This window comes from Poromitra crassiceps (assembly GCF_964638095.1).
Source record: "Poromitra crassiceps genome assembly, chromosome: 3".
In the NCBI taxonomy this organism is placed as follows: domain Eukaryota; kingdom Metazoa; phylum Chordata; class Actinopteri; order Beryciformes; family Melamphaidae; genus Poromitra; species Poromitra crassiceps.
In genome coordinates this window covers 27,992,364-28,009,018 of record NC_139625.1, presented here as the reverse complement: position 1 = coordinate 28,009,018, position 16,655 = coordinate 27,992,364, and the positions used below count along the sequence as shown (strand labels likewise).

The window sequence follows — 16,655 nt, the reverse complement described above, 5'->3', positions numbered from 1 at the left end:
GGAGATCCAAGTTTACAATACCAACGTACTCAAAGAAGTGCCACGGATAGAGATACCTTATGATGTGTGTTTGATGATGTGCAAGACAAAATGCCTTTTTCAAATCAGATCCAGTCTATACAGTATATGGGAGCCACTCATAGGAAGGAAGGTTATGTTAGTTCCATCTTTTCCTTCCTCTAAAGGATGACTTTTGTTTTCTGACATGCTATATAATAAGGGAAATCTATTTGAAAAAGAGAACTAGAAGAGAAAGACTAGTTTCAATGGTAAAAGCAATCAGGGTTTGATCAACTTGATTCACTCACATGTATTGTGTAGCTCTTTGTCATGTAAACTGGATGGTATTGTCATTATTGCTGTGTAAAAGGTTATCAGTTTGACTATTCCTTGTGAGAGCTGCTATCACAAACTCACAAACACCTCTTCTAAACACCTGGCCCACACCCTCTCTGTTCTAGACCACAATCCAGCTTTTGGACAGGGGGGGGGGGGGTATGGCTGGAGGCTTACCCAAGAGATTATAAACAATGAGGCGCGCACATCCAAAACAGTCTTCAAACTAGGTGATGGACCAAAAAAGACGACAGTATAGCAAAGGAATGAGTCCACACACTGTAGTTCCCATTTAGCATTTGGCTAAATGGGAGCTACAGTGTGTGGACTCATTCCTTCCCTTACCCAAGAGATTAAAAATGTTTTGTGGATTACAGTGTGGTAATCTCTCTGGGCTCAATCGGGTTGCTTTGTGAGGCAACAACCCTCTTGTGGTAAAGTGAAAATCCTTCACCAAAGCCATCAACTGGGACAATCCACACTGCACCGGTGCCAAAATACCTAACCAACAGAAACACATTCTTACTACAACGAGTGGCTGAAGCCTTTAAATGTTTCCTGTTATCCCTCTCCCCGTCTGTTACACAGCACAACATCAGACTGTGGCAGCAAGGGATGAGAAGGTTGGCATCATACCTTGGAGCCCTTCCCCAGTCCGAGATACAGGACCTTTTATGTAGCCCATAGTTCACTTCTCTCTAGTCAACCCTGCTGAGGACATCTGCGTCCCGCTTTGCAATACATTACATAACCATTCTCTCCACTGGAGGCAGATAAGCTACATCATGGCAAGATAATGTACAACATAAAGACTCCCTCTCTCAAGGCCAGGGAATCATCACACAAAGCCATACTACACTGGAAATACACCCTTAAACAAAATAAAGATCAAGTCTAGCCATTTGGACAGATAAGACTTGTTTAATCTATGAAAAAATAAATAAAACTAACAAAAAAATATATAGTTTGTGATATGAGTGGAGCAACTTGATATAGATGATACATTACATTACATCATTTGGCAGACGCTTTTATCCAAAGCGACTTACAATAACACATTTTTGTCAGCAATAGAGCAATCAACTAAGCAACACAGTCTATTTTTTAGAGAGAGAAAGAAGTTAGTTCAAGAAGGGCCCAGATGGAGCCGATCTTTTCCGAAAGATCGGCAGTGATTCAGCCGTCCTGACTGAAGGTGGAAGCTCATTCCACCATACAGACAGATACAGACATATACAGATACATGAGACAATTTGGATACTGTGACAGTCAAAAAGTAACCTTTTGGAAATATGAGTACATATTCTGGTTTAAAACGGTTAATACTACAGAATAAAAATCAAAATAACAAACATTCTTTGAGTCCATAACGTCAGCCTCCCATTTGCTGACAATGGAATGGCTCCAAACAATGTCTTGAGGGCATCACAGTTGAACTTGAGAATCTTGTTTTTCTGGATTCTAACTTTACAATTGCTTCGGGCTGGAACCTGAATTTAAGTCTCATGATTCAGAACAAATAAGCATAAACACTCGCTTAAGTTTCAGATTCTGGCACTTGCCCTGTTACAGATTCACCTTAGGGCAAAGTCAAGATGTGTGTAGGAAGGGTCCGTCTCCTGTCTCCTTACAGTATTTTCAGCACCATGTCTCAACAAGCATTGACTGAAGACATAACAAAGGGCATTAGCTATTCACCAACTAAGGACGTGACTTTTGTCCCTTGGGGCATTCATAAATACAATTACAGATAGAATATTTTAATGCCCTAAAGAAGGAAGAAGCAGAGCAGCAACAAGCCTAATCGACACTAATGGGAACTTCAAATGTCAAACAGACATGAAAGAGCAGCAGGGAACCACTCTCTAATGAGAAAGTTCAAACAGCAAAAGGACCCATTCCCTGTTCATCAAATACCAGCCACGCAAAGCACACGATTCATAACCTAGCAAGCCTACATGAATTAGAAAATGTCAATCTCTAGCTAAAGTTTATAGGAAACCGTCTGCGATGTAGGCATGCTGTGTGCATTCATGTGAAGTTGTTTCTGTTAGTTAAGTTACTCTTAATATCCAAATAAAATCACTTGGTCAGGTCTGAGTAAGATTGTTTTTCCATTACATACCTGCACAAATCAGCAAAGGCCTGGAAATTCAGCTTCTTCATCTTCTTCTCGCTGAGCCAATAGCCGACTCTCCGGCCTTTCAGAAATGTCTGCATCTCCACTTTGCTCCTGTCTTCTAAAGCTGGATGATGTGACTGGAGGCTCAACCTGGTCGAAAACAGGAAACAGTACCAGAGCAGTGAGGGGGAAAACACAAGTTCACCAATTGGTTTGTAATACGAGAACGCAAGCCACACACAGCTAGAAGTGACGCTCCCCACTAGTCTGACTCCCGCTGCTTGCTAAACGCCCTCCCAGGGTTAACATTGCCTGGGCTACAAAGCACAACATCACAGTGTTCCAACATTAGCGAGCTAGTATAGACGAGCTCATTTGGTACCACGAATTTGAACCCCGTTTGCTAAGCCCGATTGCTAACGTTAGCTGACTGGCTAAGTAAGCGAACTGTGATCTGCATAGCTAACGTTAACGTTAACCCATGGCATGCAATAAGGAGTGAGCTAGCTTGCTAGGAAAGCTGCCCTCAACAGAACAAAGAACACATTTTTCGGATATCAATTAAGTTGCCGAACTAGTTAACGCTAGTTAGCTACAACCAGTTAGCTGGAAGATACAGCAATTGACTACTAACGGTCCAATAAAGCTGGCAACGAGAAGCTGTGGTGAGCTAACCTGTCCGTTTTAGCACAGTTCCCTTTGAATGTCTGTCTGTTCTCTTCAGAATCTAACGCTAGCTCTGATAGTTTCCCATTCTGAGGTCGCCTGGAGGAAGAGGTGAAGTTTTCAAACAAGATGACAGATGACAAGCACAGCTGGACTGGACTCACGTCGAGATGTTCTTCACGTCCCTCTCTATCTCGGAGCTGAACCGACTGCACACACCCAGGATTCAGGAGACTGATGCTGCATTCATGTGCCCCTCGTAAATCCTCTTTGTTGTCGACCTTTCGGAAGTCGGACGAGAACATACACATTTTAGGTAAGTGATTCAAATGCTAATAATAACGCCCTTGCAACAAGTGTAGTTATTTTGTATGTGTTGTTTTGTGTGTTAGAAATTAAGCGCTGCAGACCTAATACGAGCATATAAATGTGCATCAGACGTGTTATTCATGATGTTTTATGCATTACCATTATCATTAACATTTTGTTTGGTCGTTCATGTGGGCCTTAAGTTGTAACTACGATTCTTCCATCAGCTCCTGAAGGCAACATGAGGCGTGCACGGTTGCGGTCAGAGCGTATAGTAGTTCAGTCTGTTCCCCACAAGAGGTGCGCACCACCTCATTCGCTTTCAACTCACTGTCAGTCCATACCTAGATTAAATCAGCGATGGCGCAATGGTGAATCGATCTTTCAACATGCTGTACATGTATTCCTATTGCAGCTTGCACAATGCACAATGAATGAGATAATCAGATCAACAGTTGAGTGTCAGCCCCTCTGCAAATTATTTTCAGAGGGTGCTTTCACGTTGAAATTTATCACAGGGGCGCCATCCTGTGGGAAACGACTGCAACAGCAAATTTGTTATGGCGATCAAAACGGACAATTGATGACCACACAGGCTACAGATCACAGATAGGTTCCCAAGATGTTTTTTATATTATATATTTTTTATTTCATTAACAGAGCATGTGAATTTGGGCATAAGGGAAATTAATAATCCATCCACATTCCACATACAAAACTATTTAGGCAAAATACCCAAAAGCACATTGCCAACATTTTCTCCCCCCTTCATCAATTTGCATCCATAACACATTTGTTGAGACAATATTCACACTTTTTTTAATATTGATAAATAGGTTAACTGGCCGTTTTCTAACAAAATGCCAACAAACACACACGCGCGCGCGCGCACACATAAAAAAAAAAATAGCTAAAAACGTTTTTCCGTTTTTAAGTTTAAAACGGAATCTGGCTGTCATTAGGCATTGATTAACTGAATGCTATTGCTAACTGTTACTTTGAACATCCATTTGCAATGATTCTGGCTGGATATTAACTATTGTAAATTTGTCACAATGAATGCAATTTGTGCACAATGTGTAAATACATTTAATATTAAAGGGGGACTAACCCCCCAGATATGTATCAGAACAGTGATTTGAAAATACCTATGGAAAAAACCAAGAAATGACATATGCTCTTGTCTATACTAAACTCTTTGGCTGTGTTCAAGTCAAGATTTTTTTTCGGAAATCGACGCCATTACAGTTTGCCTACCGCCTCAAAAATAATTTATTTGAGAGGGGCAATATCTTTATAAATATCAACAACTAGCCAACGCTGGTGGCATGAATGGAAACAGTGTTGCTCAAAATGGTTAAAAGTTATATCAATTTGGTAATTCAGTGGCGAACTAGAAATTTAATTATTTTTTTCCATGTATGTGTATGTGGGTGTCTTATCGATAAGAGCAAAGTGAGGCGAGGCTCGTTTACTGCAGCACACCGCACAATAGGACAAACCCCCCGCTCTGGGGTAACACAATGCGAGATTTCTCCACGTAATTCCCTCGTCTAACTAGAGATAAACCGCGCAATGAAATCCGTTTTTAATTTGCGTTTTGGGGCTTTTCGTGATTCTTGTTAAAAGTTACAGCACCTCTGATTTTTCCTCTCAGGGCGCAGGAGGCAGCGCAGGGCAGAGCTCTTCTCCTCAGTCTGTCCAAACTGAATACCGATATAATCTCAGTAGGAGGGATGCAGGGAAATATATGATAGTAGCCGATGTGTTTAGAGAAGCTTTGTCACGTTGTCACGTCGTAGTATAGCGTTATATTTTACATGTGCGCTAAACTGCGACGAGATTTGTTTGCGAAAATGTCAGACTGTTCCCATGCAAATCCCCTCGAGGAGCACACACACACAGACAGAGAGTGTGCTGCTCCAGTCCCCAGTTGCTCTGCTCTGCTGACTTCATTTCCTGAAAAGTTGGCGTTGCTTGTACACAGTGACGATATTATAGTAGCCGATGTGTTTAGACCAGCTTTGTCACGTTGTCACGTCGTAGTATAGCGTTATATTTTACATGTGCGCTAAACTGCAACGAGATTTGTTTGCGGAAATGTCAGACTGTGCTCTCTCGGTCAGAGGGAGCACAGCCTCATGCACGAGCCCCAAGCTCCGGGGGCGCGCGCAGCAGCATACAGTACGACTCTCTCCCGCCTGACTGGCCTGGAGACAGTGCTTCCAACTCGGACTGATAATATAAACATCATCATTCGAGCTTATCCAGGTAAGATATTAATAAAGTAATGACACATTCAGCGGGAAACTAACTATAATTAAGACATGTGCCAACTTCGACGACGTTTGGTTCAGTATTTTAAGAGCAAACTTCCTGAAAAGTTGCTGTTTTGGAGATTTATAAAAGGTTGGGAATGATTTTACAGCAACACAATGTCATGTCCTTCCTTTTATGATTATAGTGGCGTTTATTGATAGTATTGTGTTACATAGGAGTTGGTAGGAAAATAACAGGCGATTGTAATAAATTAACAGGTCAAGTGACATCATGGGAATAGGCTTGGAGTTGTGAGGAGCCGAAAGGGGAGTAACTATCTTGAAATCCCATAGTCTTTGGTTCATGGTGACGTCACGACATGTCAAATATCCCATTCATTTGAGGGGGAAAAAAGCAGTGTTCCACCCTTAGAGGGCGCTTATGCCAGGTATGCTGCTGAAAAATGATACAAATGGTAAAATGGCAACAGTTTGGTGTCAAATGTGGAAATTTTGACCAGAATTCTTCACACATCACCCCCAAAGTCATATATATTGGTTAAAAGCTGAAAAAAAGTGTTTTGGGGGTTAGTTACATTTTAATTGTTTAGGCCTAATTATTTGTAAAGTCACAACACATTAGAGATGTGTGTAGTTCTTCATAGAGCCTCTTCATTTTGCTCTCAAATGCACCAGGTTGATGAATTTTACTTTAAAATGTACAAAATCTTCTTCCGGGGGAGCTTGCCCCTAGCTTGGCCCCCTAACTTGGGTCTGGAGCCAGGCCTGATATCTCACACTCACACACACACACACACACACACACACACACTCTGAATACTAGTCTCGCGTCGTGGCTACTGTATTTCTAGACTGCTTTCCACAAGGTAACAGGGATGACACTGGCAACAGGGTTGTGATTGCAAGTTCGCCAAGGGTGCGACCTAAATCCAATCTGACGATGGTCCAGTTTGTGCCAGAGTGCGCTCTGCACAGGCTGGGACGCTGGCATCATCTATCCTGATTGTTGTTAACCCGCCTACACTAACCAGCCTACACTGCTTTCGCCACTTCCTCCACGTGGCCAAACTCCCGCCCGGAAAAGACATTTGTCAACATTTGTGTGTGCGCTGCAAACTGGTGTGTGTGTGTCCTCTTTCCAGTCTTTTTCCATAATGGCGGTAGATAAAGATGACTCGACTTTATCGCTTGGCGACATTGTCGCAGACGAGGATGAGCTGAGAGAGGCTTTGTCCGTGTTGGCTGGAAGCGACCCTGAAAACTGCTCCTACTCTCTGGTAGGTAACGTAAGAAAGGGCTGCTTCACCACAGCAGTCTGCTTCCGTCTGTGGCCTGGGCTAATGTGCACCGCAGTCACGCAGGACAGGAGGCACTGGCTTCATTGTTTCACTGTTGCGTGTTGCTTTTTGCCAATAGCATAAGTAAATATTTTGCGTACAGACTTTAACGTTATAATAAATGCGGTCCCCAAATTCTCCCAATATTCCCATAGGAGCGTGACGTTATTAGTATGCCTGTGGTACGAGGACATTTATGGTGACATTTCGGCGTCATTTGAGTATCATCCTCCAAAAATGCATGAAATAATTCGTTATTTTTCGTAAGAGCGTTGTCATCCAAATGGATATTTATGCGTAATATGCTACTGCTGTGCTTCTTTGCAGGGCTATGTGAAGAGGCAGGCTGTGTTTGCCTGCAACACTTGCACTCCCAGTGGTGCAGAGCCTGCTGGCCTTTGTCTCGCCTGCGCCAACAAATGCCACGATGGGCATACTATCTTTGAGCTGTACACCAAAAGGTATTTAAATAAAATACTGTAATGTATTTCCCCATGTGTCACAGTAAACCACACGTAGCCTACTAAACCAAGCTCCCATTATGTTTTGTCATCAGTCTATGTCATAATAATTATTAACACATTGTCCATTGTGTTGTTTATCATAGAAATTTTCGATGTGATTGTGGAAATGGAAAGTTTGGAGATTTCCAGTGCAAGCTAATTCCTGTAAGTCTGCTTCTGCTTTCTGTTTGTAACAAAATTAATATCCAAGCTGTCCTGCTATGCATAATGTTGATTATGAAAGATATTCCTTCTCTCCTCTTCCCAGGCTAAAGAGAACCAAAATGTTAAAAACCAATACAATCACAACTTCTGCGGCACCTATTGCTCATGTGACCGACCATATCCAGACTCAGAGGATCAGGTATTCCTTTATTTTTAGTCTCTGCCCTCATATTTCAGATTTAAGACATGGACGAGACAACTTTTTTTGTCGGTCCTCTGTCACTCCATCTTCACAGAACACTGCTACTTTCCTTTTACTGTAGGTCAATGATGATATGATTCAATGCATCATCTGTGAGGATTGGTTTCATACCAGGGTAAGTAGCGATTCATCTTAAGAAATTAGAGAGAGGCCATTTTCTCAGAGGATATGGGGCATTCTTTACATTTTAGCTGTTACTATTATCCAGAGTGATTTACAGTGAGTGCAAGTCGAAAAAGCTTACATTCTTTTGACAGCACCTGGGCTGCACCGTTGTGGAGACTGAGGAGCTGCAAGAGATGATGTGTGAGCCCTGCATGAACAAGGCTCCTTTCTTGTGGATGTATGCTGCTCACATTGCAGGTGACTAATTTTCCTGACACAGCCAACAAAGATGAAGCCATATTTCTAACGTCCGGGAGCTTTTAGCTGTAAAATTCAGGATTTAACTTTTCCCTTGTATTTTTGACTTTATTTACTATTTATTATTCACTGTATTTATACTTTTCCCTTCCTTTAAGCACCCCCTGTGATCAAGGTCGGGCATTGTAAGGAGGAGGTAGAGGTCAATGTTGAGGAAGAAGGAGAGAAGGAAGCAAAGAAATGTGACTCCAGTAAGAATGGGGGCGAGGGATCCTCCACCAGCCTTGACTGTATGAAGCAGGAGAAGGTAAGAAACAGCACTGATGAGTGTTACGTATATACCTTTCATCCATGGCATATTATTATGAGTGTTACCAGCCTGTCACTAGATGGTGCTGGAGAGTGGATTGGGGGGAGAGAGAAGACTCCAGATCCTTTTTATTGCACTTCCCTCTCCTCTGGGTAATTGGAGAAATGACCCATGGGGCACAGCTCGTCCTGCTCTGAGTCTGGGCAGCTCGTCCTGCTCTGGGGACGGCTTTAGCCAGGACAGGAAGGCTTACTGTAAACTACTGATTTCATCAGCCAGTCTTCTCATCTTGTCGGTTGGCGTTAAAGACTGCCAGGACGAGAGCCTGGGTCGCACCTGCAGTGCCCGTGCGGATTTTGTTGTGATGTGTTTTGATGAAGTCCAGGCATCAGCGTCTGCTCCTCCCACCCAAATAACAGAGAACCGAAACGCAGTCCCTCACTCTGTCCTCTGTTGTCTCAGCAGGAAATGACGAGCAGTCCTCTGTTGTCTCAGCAGGAAATGACGGGCAGTCCTCTGTTGTCTCAGCAGGAAATGATGGGCAGTCCTGTGAAGTCTGCGACCAAAACTGTGGCGTGCCGGCTGAAGGAGCTGCAGGCTCAGGCTGCACAGAGGCCCAGAGAGGGAGCTGTGTTCTGGCCGTACGGTTGGCGCTCCGAGCTCTGCACCTGTGTCGGCTGCAAGGTGGGTCTCAAAGCACGGCTCTGCCTTCTCATTATGTTGCATGATTTGACAAAGGGCACCAATAAGCCACTGTGCAGGTGTTACACAATAACCATATAGCTATTAAACAAGTATTACGCTTTTTTAAATTATTATTAATTTCACCCTACTGTGATGCTCTCAGAGGGCCTATGTGGATGTGGACGTGCAGTTTCTCCTGGATGAGTCGGACACCCTACTGGCCTATGAGAACAAAGGCAGGACGGCGCCATTCGGGGAGGACCTGCTGATGTCATTCCTTCGCTCAATGGACCACGTGCAGCAGCTGGAGATGATTTACCGTGAGGACGGGGACGGCAGGGGGAGAGATGGGGGTCAAAAGGGACAGCAGATTGAAATAGGTTTTATGGCTAGGATGTAACAATGTTGCATGGATTTTATGGAAGAGGCGATTGGTTGAGACTGGATGTGGATTGATGAAGAAAGTGGTCTTTCCCATTTTAGATTACAACGACCTGAAAGCGGAGCTCACAGCTTTCTTACAGCCGTTTGCTATGGAAGAAAAGGTGAGGAAAAAAAGTCTAATAGACAGACATATTTTAACAGTTTGAATTAAATATAACAAGACAACAGACCTGAGGTATTTGATCCATCAGTATTTAGTTTCATCCTAACTTGTGTTTGTGCATGGCAAAATACATCACTTAATTATTATCAATTATCAAGAAGATAATGTTTGGTGGAAATTAATTATTTTTAATCCCCCGCTCCAATTCTCAAACCTGAACCTGCTTTCTGTCTCGATCAGGTGGTCACAGCAGAAGCCATACAGGAGTTCTTTGAGGAGCTTCGGTCAAGAAAAAGACGCCGAACAAATGCAGGGTACCAATAACATGGAGGCAGTGCTGCTACGATCACATGCCTCTTTCTAAAGGGCAGTTTGCTGCTACCAATATGATCCTCAAGCTTGAACAATAAGTGCTATAAGTACTAAGTTCCACATTGTTGTTAGGTGTTACTTATACGCGTGAAGGATGATGCATTGTGGGGCATGTTCAGTATTTCCACTGGTTTATAATGATGCCTTAATATTTGAAGCCTGTGTTGATTCATTGTCCTTCTTACTTGAAACATTCATTCGTGTTGCACACAGATGTGATTTTTTTTTATGAATAGAGAAACAAGTTTCCGCATTGTATGCTTTAAAAAGGTTTTGTGGTCTGAGTAGAGTATCTCCAGAGAATATTTCTCATGAACATGAATGCTGCGGTCAACTTGGAAACAACCATGTGCATTCCTGTGAATGTGAAGTACGATTTTCTGACTGAGCGAAATACTCCCGTTTACATCGAATCAGGTTTTCTGATGTTGACCAGTGAACAGGAACTAGTGATGTGAAGGAATATCAGTTATTTCTGGATTAATTCTTCCTGACAATAAAGTCATGACATGTTTCTAATGCACAAAACAACCCAAGTGAAATCCATGGAATTCCATAATATCAAACCAGTTTATTTTGAGGATGCTTTTACCACTGTTATGCACCTTTTGAGGCGACAGTAGAAAAATAGATTCAGTGAAACTAAATGCAACTTAATATCAATCTACAAAAGTGTTTGTATGATACCATACAAGTACAATGTACCTGTTATAAATTCAAACACAAGCAATCACACATTTCAGATGGTTCAGTTCCAAAGGTGCTAAATAATACTATGTACACAAAACGAGCTACATGAGTTTTCAAAGGACTATTTGATGCAGGCTGGTAAGCTGGTAGAAAAGAGCTTGCATAGACATCAAAGTCACTTCTCCAATAAAAGGCCGGCCGCAGGCGGGGGGAAGGCACTGACTCCTCTACAGCATAGAGCAAAAACAAGGACTTTTATTCAATGCGACACTGTCCTGGAAAATAAAACAATTACCCAACATGAACATGGGGAGGAATCTGGAGTTTTGCATTTTTTCCCCATGAAGCAAGCTAGATGGAAAAATGATTTTTCTGCCCGGCAACTTCATAACCACTAAGCAGGGAGCTAATATCCTCAGATCCTCTACATATTCCTGTTACTTTTAAAGTAAAGAAAAATAGGAAACAAAATACATCTAGACAAACAATGGTAATCCACACCACCTACAATATTGAACAAACTGCTCTAAACACATGACATTTAAGAACAAGACAAACTAGATTCTGAGACACAATCTTTATGATTTATACCACACATTCTTAGTGAAATTTCATGACAGAGACAAGTACACAGTGTTGTCCACTACAGTAAAAACAAACCAACAACCACTAAAATGTGATAGAAAGCATTAAAAATGTATCGGAACATGTGGAACTCAATTCGTTATATACAATGTCTGGGTATACTGGAGATATTACCAGCTAATGCTGAGGCAGCAATCGCCAACTTGTTCAATAAAATTCCTTTTGTTCAAAATTAATTTGTTCTTTTTCCCTTCAGCTAAATAATAAACGGGTCGCTCCTACAGTGCAATGTTTCTCGTGTGACAGTTTGTTGAATTGAAAGAAAAACGAGTTGTTGGCTGTTACAGGCTGTCATGTGTCTACTTATAGGTTTCTGTAGCTACAGCTGCTGTGGCTCTTTAACAGTATGTGAACAGTATTAACGCTGGCTATGCACGTCCAGAATCCCCCATGAGGTGGCGAGATGGAGACTAGATGTATACATGGTATATAGGTTTGGTGAATCCCACCTCTACCCCAGAAAAGCTGTGGTGTCTGTGTCAATAGTGAACAGAATAGTCACTTGAGCCAGTAACGGGTAGTGGGCACGATGACATCATACCTCATTCAATAAAGCTTTGCTTCAACTGAATATTTCCAAGCATTGATTAAGGCTTTAGATTTGATCATTTGATGCTATTGGAGAGAACGATCAGGGAGCTCGAGCACATTGACCACTGCACTCTGGCCGGCCTCTGGTTAATCATCTCAGAGCCTAGTGCTGATATGTACATACCTGACTAAAGATGGGAGTGTACAGTACTGAGATTGTTTAAACACCTGTGTGTACCTAACTAGTCCTTGCACACAGACACACGCACTCACACCTTTTCAGCCAAAAGACCAACAACCCCCCCCCCCCCCCCCCCCAGCGCTCCGTTTGACCACTGTACGTCAGTTGCCATGGCACCCTTGTACTTTTCACTGTATCTCGGTAATGAACCTGCCCGCAATCCTCCCCTCCCCCGTCTCTGAAAACTCCAGGCTCCTGCCTCCGTGCTGGAGGCTCCGAGGATGCGATAGTTAGCACCGGACACAATTATAACCCAGAAAGACTGGGTTACTGGAGAATGACACGCTCTGTCGACCTACTTCCTGTCTGATCCAATTCCTGCCTCATGTGACCAAGCCTTGGCCCATTACTCATCAGCACTGCAGAGCCAGGGCCAGGAAGGGGAAACTAGTCAGGTGAGTTGCGATAGGAATGCTACAGGAAGAACACGGAAATACAAGTCAAAGGAGGAAGGAATACAGTCAGACATATTTACATACGATTTTATCACAACACTATCTCTGTCCCAGACTGTGCTGTTGTTCACTTGCGTAAATTGAGATACATATCCAGCCCCTGTTCTATGTTGTGAAAAATCAACAGACAATAGAGCCTACATAGTCTTTGTTAAACCATCAGTTCATTTTTGAGCTACATTTAGTGTTATGACCTACTCACGCAGCATTCACTTAGCGTGGAGCTAACCTCTTTCTTTACTACCATGCTCCAGAGATCAACGCTTCGTCCCAGTACAGCCTGAGTCATGCTCCAAACCAGCAGGACTGAGGTGGGCTTGAACAGATCAATTCCAAGCATCGACTGTTGACCTGCAGCTCTCACTCTTTCCATACTGTGACTGTGTGATGGATAGCACAGTGCCACAGAGGTAGGACAAAAAGGACAGAACCTATAAATAGCAACCATCGACCACCCCTTTTCACTGCTTCTCTCACGAGCACATACACACACACACACATATACGCAGACACACAAACTAGTGCTTTGCCATCCATTACAATGGAGGGCCACTTCCCATTTCCCTTTTCTTAACTCAAACCCCTCGTCCTCAACTGGGATTAAAGTGCAGATTTCTTGTAAGGGTAGTCAGACTTGCTGGGTGATCTGCGGTCTCTGGCAATATCCTCGCCAACACTGTTCCTATGAGGCTGCTGGAGGGGCCCAGAGCCTAACGATTCTCCAGCTACAACCATCTCCTCCGGGGCATCCCTGGGGCCTGAGTGCCTCTCCTCATAACTATCTATGTTTCCACTGGGGGAGCGCAAATGGCCCAAGCCATGAGTCAGGTCTGTCTCATTTGATCGCCCCCTTGGGACATGCCCAATCCTGGGCTGGGCCCCAGAGGGGCTGGCAAGGGCTCCATCATGCCTCTGAGAGGTCATACTAAGGACATCCAGCCTTAGGGGGTCCTGGGAAGTCCGCCCCTGGGGGTGGCCCTGGGGCTGAGAGTCAGAAAGGTAGGGGGGTGGGAAGGAGCTGGAAGGGTTGCAGTTGTGGCTGTAGAGGTCTGGCCCTGCAAAGGTGGGCAGAGGGTGAGTGGAGGTCGGGGTTGCAGGTCGGCAGGAGAAGTCATACAGGTCAGGGAAGTCAGCTTGGGCCTCCAGGTTGGGCTCAGGGGCGTGTCTCTTACAGGAATGGCCATGTCCAGGACCATGGCTGTGGCTGAGGCGGGCAGAGGGGCAGGGCCCATGGGGCAGGTGGTGGCCTGAGGGGCCCATGGGACTGTGAGGGCCTTCCCTATCCATCTCCGCCATGTGCTGCTCCCTCAAGGTCATGACTGAGACGCCCAGTGCAATGTCGGGCATAAATTCCCTCATCGCAGGCTCCATGCTCATCTGGATTGGGAAACACAAACAAATGAATGACTTTACAGAACAATTCAGCTGTACAGCAAATCCATGCAGCTGTATTTGAATATACAGCCGCAGCAGCAGCAGCAGCACAAGGACAGCAACACACACTCACCGCTTGCTGGTCTGAGAGCATGACTCGGCCCATAGCCTGTGGGTTGGTGCAGTCTGGGGGCTGGGCCCTGGGCACAGAGGTGTATTCCGAGCTGCCATGCTTGCTGGTTGCATGGCGCTGGAGCAGGGTGCGGTTGCAGGGGTAGGAGAAGGAACGGGTGGGGGCCGGCATGGGCACACGAGGTCGCCAGGCCCCCTTGAGCTGGGCGTGGCTAGGTGTAGCAGGGGGGTGGTATGGGGGAGGTGGAGGAGGTAGAGGAGGATGGAAGCCTGTTAGCCCTTCCAGCTCTGTGAACATGCTGTCCATGGCTGGGCTGCTGTTTACCCGACAGCGACCCACCTGGCGCAGAGCCAGAATTGGACTTTCATCTCCAAACCGTTCATCTGGGAAGAACTTGTAAGGGTTCTGGAGAAAAACAGAAATATATATTTCAATTTCCCAGTGCATAGATTTGATCTAACACAAAAAAGGCTTTTTTTTTGTCCCAAGATCTGTCTGCCTGGGAATGTTCGAGATCTGCTTTATGCTGCATTTCCAACCTGTTATTATCCCATCCTTGGCCCAATGCTCCCCGCTCTAGCCCCTCTAGCCCCTGGGGACAACTCACCTGCAGCAGCTCCGCCCTCTAGCCCCTGGGGACAACTCACCTGCAGTAGCTCCTCCCCCCTCTAGCCCCTGGGGACAACTCACCTGCAGCAGCTCTGCCCTCTAGCCCCTGGGGACAACTCACCTGCAGTAGCTCCTCCCCCCTCTAGCCCCTGGGGACAACTCACCTGCAGCAGCTCCGCGCTCTAGCCCCTGGGGACAACTCACCTGCAGTAGCTCCTCCCCCCTCTAGCCCCTGGGGACAACTCACCTGCAGCAGCTCCGTGGCTCCGTCAGCTAGAGCAAACTCCCGCAGCACACGCAGCTGCAGCTCATAGCTGACAGTGGCTCCCTCACCACAGTTGAGGGCATAGGCCCTCTGGACCTGCTCTGTGTGCCTCAGCTCCTGCAGCCTCCGGATCATCTCCTTCACCACAGACAGCCGAGGCACTGAAAGACATGAATAAACACACACATTAATAATAGACCAAATGGAAGCTTAGCACGTTAGTACAGTAGTGACCAGATGCTATGACGGGCCTTCTCTGGGAAACCAAAGAAAGTTAGTATTGTGGGTAGTGTTAGGTTTACAAGTTGAGGGCGAGAAACTGATGTAAGGCTTTTCTGCCATGCAAGAAATAGCAACCGCCACCAAAATACATGAACTGAACTGAAACTATCAAAGACCAGGTTGGTCACTCAACAAAGGGCTAATTGAGGTGCCGGGACAGCAGAGGGCGATCAGCCAGTTGGTCATTAACATGAGTAGTGACTGTAATGTTGTGAGTGTGTGACCTGAACCTCTGTGACTGTGAGTGCCCCAAATTCCCATTTGGGTTGGGATTAGTTTTACACTCACTAGGAGTACATTGACTCATGTTCACATCAAATGCACACACAGGGGCAAGTGTTGGTGTTGGCTTCATTCCATATACAGAGTGTATTTTAGCGAAGTTATCAAGCTGAGGGACTAGCCAGCTGGAACGCATAGTCAAGATTGAAAATCTTACCAGCTTTGTCATTTAATAATAATGATGATGATGTAATAATATGATAACTTGATATATTATTGCGAAAATTGTCTTGGGCAGGGTCAGCCACAGAACAGCACCTCTAGAGCTGGTCAGGTTTCAGGGTCTGGTTCGGGGACAGTTGAGCAGGGTGGGTGGGTGCTTGCCGACATGAGAGCTTGAACTCAGATCCTTGGGTTGAAGGACAGTCTCTCTGACAGCTAGGGTGCCCCCCTCACCCTGCAGCTTCCTCAACAATCCTCTTACCTGGAATTTCATTGGCCACCACTGATGGAGCTGTGGTTGAGTTGCTAGCCATTTGCTGGTGGTTGATCATGTGACAGCACTGAGGCACTGCATTGTTGACCATGTAGAGGGTGTCTGGGACGTTGGACATGCGCACCAGTCGTAGACGCACCAGGTCTGTTTGCTCCACCATCATCTCATCAAGCACCGACTGAGAACAGGTAGGGAAGAGAGGGCGATTTGCATCTTAATCTTAACTCCTAATAAATGGACTCATACATCCAACTCAAGGGGTCTGAGTGGGTATGCAAATTAGTTACACTTGAAGGGCACTTCATCTATTAATGACCCTCTCTGGTCTATAGATATGCTCATAAATATTCATTGATGTAGGAGGGCCTAAAAGTTACTAAGCAAGCATATAAATGGACATAAAATTGAGTATCAGTCAAGAGGATGGAAAACAACTATTAAAAGTGATGAGTATGCA

At 44.8% G+C, this 16,655-nt stretch overlaps 3 protein-coding genes across 4 annotated transcripts in view; 1 reads left to right on the top strand and 2 right to left on the bottom strand.

The window, feature by feature from the left end:
- LOC310773833 (inositol-tetrakisphosphate 1-kinase-like) overlaps positions 1-3,342 on the bottom strand; it is a 58,953-nt gene extending 55,611 nt beyond the window's left edge. Inside the window, exons 1-2 of one of the 2 annotated variants that reach the window (XM_083633794.1) lie at positions 3,289-3,342; positions 2,462-2,608 (exon numbers count right to left, since the gene is read on the bottom strand). In XM_083633794.1, coding sequence (XP_083489920.1) covers positions 2,462-2,556 — 95 coding nt within the window. In that variant the 5' untranslated portion in view covers positions 2,557-2,608; positions 3,289-3,342. Of the gene's footprint in view, positions 1-2,461; positions 2,609-3,133; positions 3,260-3,288 lie in introns of those variants that run through there. The other variant, XM_083633795.1, reaches the window with a different exon arrangement.
- Positions 3,343-6,866: 3,524 nt separating this feature from the next.
- On the top strand, positions 6,867-12,408 carry LOC310773055 (putative E3 ubiquitin-protein ligase UBR7; the record flags this gene model as incomplete). Its single annotated transcript, XM_083632977.1, has 11 exons — positions 6,867-6,989; positions 7,377-7,510; positions 7,657-7,717; positions 7,821-7,916; positions 8,041-8,094; positions 8,237-8,342; positions 8,501-8,649; positions 9,184-9,336; positions 9,500-9,656; positions 9,820-9,881; positions 10,124-12,408. 11 exons carry the CDS (start codon positions 6,867-6,869, stop codon positions 10,205-10,207), a joined length of 1,179 nt encoding a protein of 392 aa, XP_083489103.1. The 3' UTR covers positions 10,208-12,408.
- Positions 12,409-12,532: 124 nt separating this feature from the next.
- Positions 12,533-16,655, bottom strand: part of btbd7 (BTB (POZ) domain containing 7) — a 33,654-nt gene continuing 29,531 nt past the window's right edge. The window contains exons 8-11 of the mRNA XM_083633621.1: positions 16,187-16,376; positions 15,181-15,359; positions 14,325-14,729; positions 12,533-14,194 (exon numbers count right to left, since the gene is read on the bottom strand). Of these exons, the coding sequence (XP_083489747.1) occupies positions 13,418-14,194; positions 14,325-14,729; positions 15,181-15,359; positions 16,187-16,376 (1,551 nt within the window). The 3' untranslated portion in view covers positions 12,533-13,417. The remainder of the gene's footprint in view (positions 14,195-14,324; positions 14,730-15,180; positions 15,360-16,186; positions 16,377-16,655) is intronic.